The sequence below is a fragment of the Alligator sinensis genome, unplaced genomic scaffold, assembly GCF_000455745.1.
Source record: "Alligator sinensis unplaced genomic scaffold, ASM45574v1 scaffold639_1, whole genome shotgun sequence".
Classification (NCBI taxonomy): domain Eukaryota; kingdom Metazoa; phylum Chordata; order Crocodylia; family Alligatoridae; genus Alligator; species Alligator sinensis.
The window spans coordinates 661,408-672,056 of record NW_005842771.1 but is presented as its reverse complement, the minus strand read 5'-3'; the positions used below and the strand labels follow the sequence as shown (position 1 = coordinate 672,056).

Here is a 10,649-nt window from a genome sequence, read left to right as displayed (position 1 = left end):
TAAGTCTCGGTCACAGATGTCGAGGACAGTCCCCCCCCCCAGTGGCGTCGACAGGAAGTTTGGGGTGTCCCAAGAAGTATTTTGCCCTGTAATCTCATTTGAATCTACCTTCATTTAGGGCTCAGTACTTGATGCAGAATATTATTTTACATATTAATTAGTAAATGTGCATAGCTAATGACATTCTCTCTCATTAATTAATAAGAAGCTTTTATTAGGTCTAGATTAGCTTTGAAAAAGGAACCGGGCACTGGGAATAAGGAATAGAGAACTGGGAACAAGGAATAGGGAACTGGGAATAAGCAACCAACTTCAGCCTCATCTTGTTTCAAGAAAACATTGCTATATCCCACAACAGACCCTGGGAGGCACGTGGCCCTGGACTCATAGCACGAGTCAGGCAACACTGTGAAGCAGCTGGAGGTCCCGTCGGCCCTTCACCTATTTCCCAGTACCTCAGGGGTAGCGGGTGGTCCTGGGCTGTGTGGCATCCCGAGAGGCAGGCAGAAGATGAGGCAGAAGACGAAAACTCCTGCATTGCTTCCTTAGGAGACTTGTTGTTAACCCAAGCCCATCAGACCATGGGTAATAGCCAATGGACCTGCTCTCTGACAGTGAATGCATGGATCCAAGAGGAAAACCCCCTCCCCTCTTACACCACAACTCTCAATCAAGGAAACCACATGGGCAGCACCTGGGTGACAGCCCCATTCCTCCATGCCCAGCTCTGCAGGGAAATGGGTCGTGCGTCTCTAGCAGGTACAGACAATTCTCCTAGCACATCGTCAAAGGAACAGATTGTTACACAGGTCAGATCTGCGCCTGGCTCTACCTACTCTCACCTTAGGGAAGTTGTCCATGAGAGCCCCTTCCCATCTTCTCTCTGCTCAAAAGGTCTCCCTCTAAAACGGGGAGAGGGGAGTGGGCTCAGCACTGGTCACAGGCCAGTGCCTTAGGATCATAGCAGAGCAGGACTGGAAGGGACTTCACAAGGTCATGTAGTGCAGCCCCCTGCTCAAGGCAGGAGCATTCTTGACTAAACCATCCCAGCCAAGTGTCTGTCTAACCTGATCCCACAATTTCGCTAGGTAGCCAGTTCCAGTGTTTGACCACCCCCTTTACAACTTCTTGTAGAGTGTTGCAAAATGATGTTGGATGCCCAGTTTCAGCTAAATGTTGGCTATATATGTAACATCCAACCCCTGGGGCTCAGCTCCTCCACAGAAATCCTCTTTGCAGGGACTGAAATCAGGAGCCTGTGCCACCAGTGCCAAGCAGCACAGGGTGAGGCCAAGCCCAGCAGCACTGCTGGCCCCATGGCACCTGGAGCGGCAGGGCAAGCCCTTCTGCAGCTGCTAGTTGGAGTTTCCCTGGGGGATCTTCCCCCCCCCACAACCCCTTGCCCTGACAAGCTGCTTGCAGTGGGCTGTCGGCTTCCAGCCAGGGCCCTCCCTAGGGCAGGGCTGGGCCATGTAGCCGTAGCCCCATGTGCATCATGTGCCAAGCTTTTGTCAGGGCCCTTCTTGTTTGCTTCTCTGAGGAAACGAGTCTCAGGATCCAGTCTCCCCTTCCACATCCCCTCAGCGCAGCCTTTTATGAGAGATTCAGATGCCGGTGTCACACTGGCAGACACAGCCATTCAGTGCAGTGCCAGGGAGTGCCCCTGTCCTGGGAGAGCTGGGATCAAGACCCCAAGACACGCATTTCACGTCCAGCGAGCCCAGCCTCTGTTAGCCAGGCTGAGAGCTGCTGTCAGTCCCTGCTGAGCTGGTCTGGGTTGGAGATCATTGTTGCCCTGAGGTGTCAGGCTGGACATTAGCACACCCCTAGGGCGAGCAGAGCCCCTCCACAGGCCTGGGGTGCATGTGCACTCAGATATATAATTCCCGTGTCAGGACATTGCAGAACCTCAGCGACAGCCTCCTCCTCCCCCACAAACACTGCTCACACCCCGCAGTGCTGGGGAGCCCAGGGCAAGGCTGCTGCAGCTGAGGAGATGAGAAAGCGTTTGCAGTCTCGGCGTGGGAGGCTGGTGCGCGGTGTGCCATGCATTTGCTGCAGTGCCTCAGACACAGAGGACTGTTCCCCATGCTCATTCACTGTCTGTCTGAACCAGTGCAAATGTGCTGGGAAAACACAGCAGCATATCGGAGATTTTGCACTGGCCTGGATACCAACTGCAAGCTCTTCCATTCCCTTCTTTTGGGTGTCTTGGGTCTTGAACAGGGCTGGGTGGGCATTGAAACCCTGCTCCTCACATGTCACATAAGAGCAGTGACTGTGAACATGTGTTTGAGGTCGGGGGGCAAACAACCAGCCAGGAGCTCCCAGTGCGACGCTTTGAGGAAACGTCCCGGTTACGTCGGACAATGTAAAAGCAACAGAGTTGGGCAGGGATGCTGTCTTTTGTACTGTGTCGGTGTGAGTAGTATTGGGAGGCATAACCAGGTCTGGGGGTAACATGCGGGACAACGGGGGGAAGAGAAGAGAGGCGCCAATAAGAACCAAAGCAGCCACTGAATTGCAGGGTGTGGAGGCCCCATGGCCATGTGCTTCATCACTGGGGAGTGAATGACGGCTGTATGAATCCCTGAGACTCCCTGAGCTGACACCGATCTGCTCCGACCATGGGTGCCACTACTCCCCACAACTGTAGGCAGGGGTCTGGATCCAGACTGTGCGGATCCCTGCAAGCCCGATCTAGCTGAGTGCCGGGGAGAGGCTAAGTGGGTTTATTCCCAAGGGCCCTGTTTATTCCAATGGAAAAGACCGTGAAGATACCTGTGCTGCAGCAGGGACACAGAGCTGGGTCTTCCCATCCCACACCAAACAAACACAACACAAAACCCCCCAGCCCCTGGACCCCAAGACGGAGAGATCATAACTCAGCTGGCGTCCAAGTATTAGTCTGGAAGAGCCCTGTGGATGGAGGGTATGGGGGTTGGGAGGGGTTTGTCCCCTCCTACTCAGATAAGCCTGCTATAAGTGCCTATTTGTATACAGTGTGCTTGCACCAGAAAAATATACTGGGTACCAAAAGGCCCTGCTGATTCCAAGGAAAAGACTCGGGAGAAAGCTGCTTATTAGCAGGAATTCACAGCTGGGCCTTTCACATCCCATAGAGTGCCTTGAGCACCACAGTGTCTTTGCTCTTGCAACATGCTCCCCATCTCTCTTCTATTTCTCTCTCTGGTCTTGGCAGAAAGACCAACCTGGAGAATGGTTGTTGGTTGTGGCAGTGGATATCTGTGCCCCAAACCTTGCAGAGAACATTTTTTCCAACTATATCTCCTAACAGATATCACATCTACCCAAAGGAACTTGACAACCTGGAGCAGAGAAAGCTTTTCCCTTTGCAACTTTCTTGAAACACCTCCCTGACCGCCCAAGTTGACTCTCTGAGTAACAAAGGTGGTTTCCTATTGAACAGCATTAGCAGCTTCTCAGACAGCTCAACCTTGACTTTCTGAGCTAAACATGCCAGGTTTCTCCTGTGTGTTGTAGACCCTGTTTTCTACAGCAGTGGATTGCCTTGTCTTCTTTCTTTCCTTGCATGTCATGAGCTTGTATTTAACACAGGAATATGAGATGAACACCGACACTTATAAGAAAACAAAAGTAAAGCTTAACTTTATTATCCTACATCTAGTCTTAACTTCTATGACATCTATGTTCAACATTACATATTACACTAAATCTATGTTTAACAGTGCACATTTTTTATGCCTTTGCTCTCTTCACTCCCTGAATAGCCCTCGATGGATTCAACGGCAGGCTACTAACACAAACGAAGCCCGGATGGTCTGAGTCCCGATGCCTCAGAGGAAGGCGAAAAACCCCCAGAAGTTGGTTCCGTAAAGGAAGGGGGAAAAAATTCCTTCCTGGCCCCAAACGGCGACTGGCCAAAGCCCTGAGGCAGGGGTCACAAAATGCCATCCACACAACTCGAGCGTCCTCCACTGGGCAACCTGCGCACTACAAACTTGTGGTGCCTGGTCTTTCCCCAGCCCTTTGCAGAGCCGGGCTGGAAGATGTTCAAGTTCTTCACCATGAGGGTTTCTCAGGCTGCTTCTCTTTGCAGAAGCTGACGTGGCTGTGGAGGACGGCTTGGGCTGGATGATAACTTGTCAGTCAGTGACGTGTGTGGTGGCTTTGGCGCTGTTGCAGCTTTTCTATGTAGCTGCCGGGCTCCCAGTGAGGTTGGGGAGTTCGTCTTCACTCAGGGAGGTGCTGTCAGGGTGCAGGTGGTTTGCAGGTGTTGCTATGCAGTGTAAAAAAAAGCAGCAAAAGATTAGATCCATGAATTGGGACCGTGATACAAGGCTGTGATGTGAGGGAGTGGGGACTGAGAGCTTTCCTGGGACTCAAAGGCCTGAACATTTGAATGAGGGAAAACACAATAGAGTGTGCTTAGCCTCTTGCATGAAAGAAGCTGAACGTCTTTAGGCATCACTGCCCAGCCACGCTCAAGATGAGGTAGATGCTCTGAATGCACAACCCCAGCACCAAAAGGGCCGTGGCTGAGAGAGCTACAAGCAAGGGAAAGCAGGTCTCCGACTGTGTGAGCCACAGCAACATTTAACAGGAGGCAGAGGGTCCCGCCTGTCCTGGGGTGGCTCAGCCACTTGGGAGAGCTCCCGGGGTTCCTTCATGAAAGATGGCAACACCCTGCAGGCCTACCATGCCGCCCAGGGCAGAGGGGAGGTTTACCCGGGGCAGCAGGGCACAAGGAAAGGCTCCTGCCATTGAGAGGAAAGAAAGGAAAGACCTGCAGAGGACGGATGCTAGGACAGGACTCTCCAGGGCAGAGGGGAGAATTGCCCACACACGGCAGGGAGCAGGATTGTGTTAGGCCAAGAGCCTCCCCCTCCCTTCCCACTGATCCCTGTTTCCCAGGGGCAGAGGGGACAGGACAGTACCTGCAGGAGCAAGTGTGGGCGGCTAGAGAGGGGCGAGGGCGCTGGAGTAGGTGACCAGCAGGCTGTGCCCTTGCAGATCTTTAGGCAGCTCTTTCAGGCAGGTGATAATGAGTATCTTATTCAGGACCCTGATGGGGATTTCTTTCTCCTGCAGCAGCACAATAGCCAGTTAGAGCCTCTGCAGCCTCAAAGAAGGACGGTGATGTGGGGAGCGGTCATGGGGCAGGGATTGGACTGTGACCAAGGGGTTTTGGCAACAGCCCAGGGAAATGGGGGCAGGTTCCCGGAAGGACCTTTTTCAGAGAGTCGTGGTGAAGACAGATGTTGGTGGCCTGAGGCACTACCGGTTTGCCCCATGCCCTTGTCCAAGGCACTTGGCAGGCCTCCCATTCTCCTAGAGCCCAGTTTGCTCAGAAGGCAGGGGAGACTGCCACCTTACAGACAGGGGCAGGTCACTAATTGAGTTAGTCTATGAGGTGCAAATGGACCCCGCCATGAGCTAGAGCTCAGACTGCAGTGTGTACTGGCCTCCTTTGCTCCATGTTGTCCCCAGGCAACAGGTGGTGATGGGACAACAGTGACTTGAAGTGGCAGAGGCAAGGGGCCCTGAGCTCACTCTCCTCCCTCCCCTTACACCCCAACATGTCTACTGACCTTGTGCCGCATCAAGCAGCTGGCTTCCCCCAGGATGGCATACAGAAAGACAAGCCCAGCTTGGCTGATGTGCATCGGTCCATTGTGACCTGCATGAAGGGCCCTCTGTAGGAAAGATCTCCTTTGCTCCTCCAGCAAGATCTTTCTCAGCCCCTGAAACAAGAGAACACAAGGCTTGGCACATCCCACAGCCAGGCTGCATCTCTGGGGCCTGGCACCACATCACCCTGGACACTTGCAAGGCTCTAACCCACAGCAGGAAGACCCCTGCGAGCTGGACAGAAGTATCAGACCTTTCTCCGCATCCCTTCATCACAACATCCTCACCTCTCCCACTCTCGCCAGGTCTCTGTAGTTCTGGACCTGGCTCTGCTCCATCTGGCGCTTGCACCGCAGCTTCTCTGCCCCTTGCATGTCTTGGCCTAGGAGAAATGTAGACACATGGCTCTGAGCTGCCATCCTAGCTTTGGTGCTCAATGTCCACCCAATGGGGCTCTGGCTGCCCTTCTGGCACCGTGAAAGGCAGGGTCCCCTCAGGGAGGTCGTCGTTCGGCAGGAGCCAATATGGACCAGACATCCTTGGACCAGTCTGGGCTGGGGGCTTGGGGATGGGCTTCCTGGTGCCCCCATGGGACACCCTGGACTGGTGCATTAGCACAGGCTGCAGTACCACAGCTGGGCACTGAGGTGAAAAGGCCCAAATCATTAACTCTGATAGCCTAAGTTGTCCCCGGGTCGGGAACAGACAGAGAGAGACACAGTGTCTGGCCCAGCACCTGGGACCAGGCTTTTGGAGGCAAACTGCTGGCATCAGAGCCTTGTACTCCAGCTGGGTCTCCTTACCCCTCTGATGAAGGAGGATTTGAGTGAGCAAATACATGCACGCCCTGGCCTTGCAGCTGATGGTCTCCTCCGGGTCGTTGATGGACAGACCCAGGCGGGCTGCCATGTCCCCCACCTCCGGCATGTCAGGGGAGCCCTAAGCAGGGTGAGAAGAGTGGGGAGTTCATGCATGTCCCACCTTCCTTCCCCAATACATCCCCAGGCCCAGTTCTCTCTCTCCACCTCTCCGCATTATCCAGTAGGAGGGCAGGGAGGTGGAGACCATCCAGAGAATGATACCCATCTCTTCCCATGGAAACCTGCAGCCCAGGGACTTGCTCAGGGCCCCATGATGATTCCCTGTGCCTCATGCTCCAGGGCTAGTAGTCCCCATGTCCAGGACTGACCATGCCCAGAGCAGGCCATGAAAAAGAGATGCATAAAGAGCCAGGGGGCACCACTGAGGCCCTGGAGTGAAGCTCCTTGTCCAGCTCTGATCCCACTTTCCCAGGAGCGCCCTGGCAAAGGCAGGGGACCAGGACACTGGGGTCAGGGCTCACTGACCTCAAATTGTGGGAGGAGCTGCACAGCAAAGGCAAGGATGCCGGTGGTGATCTTCATGCCCATTGCACGGTGCTGGGCATCCGGCGCCTCAATCCATGACGTAAAGTGCTATGGGAGGAAGATGTTAAGATCAATGGGTAAATGCCCTGCCGAATCCAGCAACCTTGGCAACATCCTCCTCAGGGCCCGAGTTTCAAGCTAGGGCTTTGTTTGAGTGAGGCTTACTGCAGTGCAGAGGGCAAGAGCTGTCCCAGCCTGAGCCCAGACCCTCTGCATCGCGCTCACCTCCCAGATGGAGTAGAGCTTGCCCAGACTGGGGGCGCTGGACAAGACGCAGCACATCAGGCCCTCCAGGTACTCCTCATACAGCTGCTGCATGACCTGGAAGGGGAGGCAGACCCGAGGGTCAGTGCCACAGAGCCTGGGGCATCCCCTGCCAGCGGTTGCTTGTGGGACATGGCACTGGCAGGGGGACCTACCTGGTTGTGATGGGTCTCACGCCCTATGGCCAGGAAGCTCTTGTCCACGGCGGCCCACAGGAGGCGCGACTCCAGTGCTGGCTCCAGGCTGAGCTTCGGGTCACTGTGAGAGAGGGGCCTGCGTCAGACTGAGCTATGCGGGACAGGGGTGGCACTGGGGTGGGCAGAAAACAGCCTGGAAAGCTGGGCCTGAGCAGTAGGTATCCCCCTGGCCCATGGCAGAGCGAGGACAGTCGGGCAGAGGTCCCCGTACCTGAGGCAACGGATGGTGTCTATGCTGTACGCCAGGATGTGTTTTGGGTCAGCCTCCACTGAGATGTTCTCCATCAGGTCCTGTGAGACCCAAGGGGAGGGGGAGGTAAGAACAGCCACATCCCGCACGGGAGACCACCCAGTACTGCAGGCTCAGGGGGAAGGATCCCAACCAGCCCCCTCCCACCCACCCAGCTGGGCTGGCCCTCTCCCTCCCACGGCCTTGCAAGCATGGCACTCAAACCTCTCCTGATCGCACCCTTCCCTTGCCCTCAAGATGCAGGATTCCCCAATGCCCAGGGCCAGGTGCACCTGCCCTTCTCCCTCTCATCCCCCTCCACCTCTCCCCTCCTTCCTGGTCTCACAAGACGGTATTTCCATTCCTTCCCTTTCCCCACGCCATCCCGTGGTACTCACCACGATCCTATCTAGCACAGCCGCTTTCAGGCCCTCCAGCTCCACAGCCACCTCTCTGCTCTGGTCCGCGGCGATGGTCATGCTAATGATGGCCAGCAGGAAGTGCTGCCTGTCCTTCCCATCCAGCATCTACCAGGAGCAAGACCAGGGCTAAAGCAGGCTCTTAGCCAGGGGCTTTCTGCTCTTCTCCAAACCCCCTGTGGGGGGCCTCCTTTGACCCCACGGTGCTGAGATGCATCTCCTTGGGGCAGACGTTGTAAAGAGCAGGGCAGTGTCCATGGAGGGAGGGACCCAGCTGGGGCTTCACAAACACCCACCTCGAGCAGCGCCCCTTGGCTAAGTGTGTCCCCTTGCGTGCTCCCAGTCCCAGGGGGTGACCTCCTGCCATGGGCTGCATGGCAGAATGGAGGAGTGACTGGGTGCCGGCTCCGCTGGGGAAGTTTCATACCTCATCTGGGTCCTGCAGGTTTCTTCACAAGGAAGAGGGCAGCTTCTTCCGGGGACCTTCCCTCTTCCTCCTCCTCCTCTTCATCCTCCTCTTCCTCCACCTCCTCGCCGGCCGGGCTGGGAATCACTGCACAGGGAGGAAAGGGGAGAGGGTTACTGGTGTGCCCCTGAGGGGAAGGGAAGTGGGTATCAGGGGAAGAGATGTTGTCTTGCTTCCACGAGCACTAGAGTCCACTGTCTGCCCCAGGATGTGCCAGGGAGAGGTGCGGCTCAGCCCCCTCACCTTGGCCAGGATCCCCCTGCCCAGCCCTATGGAGAGTCCAGCTGGCCTCAGTTAGTGAAAGATGCTGAGACCTCTGGCCCCAGCACCTCCCCTCACTTGTGCGGGTGTCATCGGGGGCCAGGCTGGTCCTGGACTCCAGGGAGCTACTGCAGTCCTCCGAGGAAGAGCTGCTGGTCGACCTGGTAGTGTCGGACTCCTCCGAGCTATCAGTGTCCTCCGAGGAGGAGGTGCTGCTCGTGTTGGTGCTTTCAGCCTCCGGGGAGTTTTCAGGGTCCTCTGAAGAGGAGCTGGTGCTGGGGCTGGTGCTCCCGGACCCCTGGGATGTGTGCCAGGCATCCCAGGAGGAGCTGAGGCTCAAGCAGGGGCAGCTGTGGGCCTGGCTCAGCTCCTGCCCCAGGGCGGCTGGGCCCTCGTCCCCGGCTCGGCAGGGGGCTGCTTCCTGCTGCAGGGCTGCAGGGCCGGGCTCCAGGCTGCTCGAGGACCCAGGAGGGGAGCTGCACGCCTCTTCAGGTGCCTGGTGCTCTGATGGTGCTGGCTTCCGACTACCCATGCACACCCACGGCCACCTCCATTTGGACTTGGAGGTGGCTGATGTCTTTTCCTCCTTTCCCCTGCTGCTGGGAGCTGCCGGTTTTCTTTGGCAGCAGATGGAGCACAGCCACCTCTTTGCCCTGATGGGCCCCTCCTCATCACAGCAGGTTGGGCCCCGATCCTCCTGCCCAGGCTCCATGCTGCTCTCTTCTCCCTGTCGCTGCCGTGCAGTGCAGCAAGGGGGTTGAGACCTTTAGAGGCCCGTCAGGCAGGTGCTTTATGACGCTTGGAGTTCATCCGAATCGGACGTCAGGTGGTCCCCACTGCTCCATGGGCAGTTCTTAACTAGTTCCAACTCCATTGCGTCTTCCCCATATCCTGTTCGTGACGCCATGTCGCTGCCGTGCACTGCAGCAAGGGGGTCGAGACCTTTAGAGGCCCGTCAGGCGGGTACTTTATGACGCTTGGAGTGGAATTAGGCACAGACGCTTATCAGTTGCAAAGCAAGATTGTTTACTCACACCGTCAAGGTGGTGAATAGCGGAGGTCAGAGATACTTGGTTAGTTACAGCTTAGGGTTCGTAGGTCGGTCTGCATAAGAGTTTGGTGGTCGGGCAGAAAAGGTCGGGCCGGCAGGTCGTTGATTTACGTCTGAGATTGGGTCGAGACGGGGGGAAACTGACAAGTGATCAATTTGTCAGTTACTCTGACACGTACGTTCAGAGGTCTCTAAGGTGTGTGCGGAGGTCTCCCCTTCTTCCTCCTCTTCTTCCTCTTTGCGGAAGTGCAGCGGGGTTTTGTTTGTATAATAGCCAATTGCTTTTTGCCACGTCATAAATTTAATTAGAATCTCCAATTATATAGTGGTTTTTACTAGGGTGTTTGTAGTAGGGATACTCCCCTGTCATTCCAACCAATTACAATGATTTATGTAAAGCAAAGAAGGCAAAAGTTTTATCTCTGTTAGTGGCGCAGCAATAAATTTCTTTTTGACACGCGCAGCAAAAAGGCGGTTACTGGCAAAAACTTTTGTTAACCCTTAGTTAACTTAGTGCAGAGTAAGGATGTTTTTGAACGATCTCTTGCTAGTGACATGGGCACTACTAATTGGGTTGTGACACCTAACAGCCCCCCTACAGGCCCGAGCAGTGGAGGTATACTCCTCTTCGGAGATCACCCCGCCTTCCACCGGGTGTACGCCGCCTTTTTGGCAACCAGGCACTCCCAGACCTCCTTGGTGAGCCAGGGAGGCTTTTGGGCACTCTTGCCCCCCTTGCTTCT

General features: G+C 55.6%; 1 protein-coding gene across 1 annotated transcript in view; it reads right to left on the bottom strand.

The window, feature by feature from the left end:
* Nucleotides 1-4,238: 4,238 nt before the first annotated feature.
* LOC112552104 overlaps nt 4,239-10,649 on the bottom strand; it is a 9,533-nt gene continuing 3,122 nt past the window's right edge. The window contains 14 exon segments of the mRNA XM_025216879.1: nt 4,239-4,261; nt 4,920-5,067; nt 5,574-5,726; nt 5,901-5,995; nt 6,417-6,552; nt 6,960-7,067; nt 7,245-7,340; nt 7,439-7,541; nt 7,692-7,771; nt 8,108-8,236; nt 8,556-8,574; nt 8,576-8,681; nt 8,934-9,030; nt 9,091-9,588. Of these exon segments, the coding sequence (XP_025072664.1) occupies nt 4,942-5,067; nt 5,574-5,726; nt 5,901-5,995; nt 6,417-6,552; nt 6,960-7,067; nt 7,245-7,340; nt 7,439-7,541; nt 7,692-7,771; nt 8,108-8,236; nt 8,556-8,574; nt 8,576-8,681; nt 8,934-9,030; nt 9,091-9,588 (1,746 nt within the window). The 3' untranslated portion in view covers nt 4,239-4,261; nt 4,920-4,941.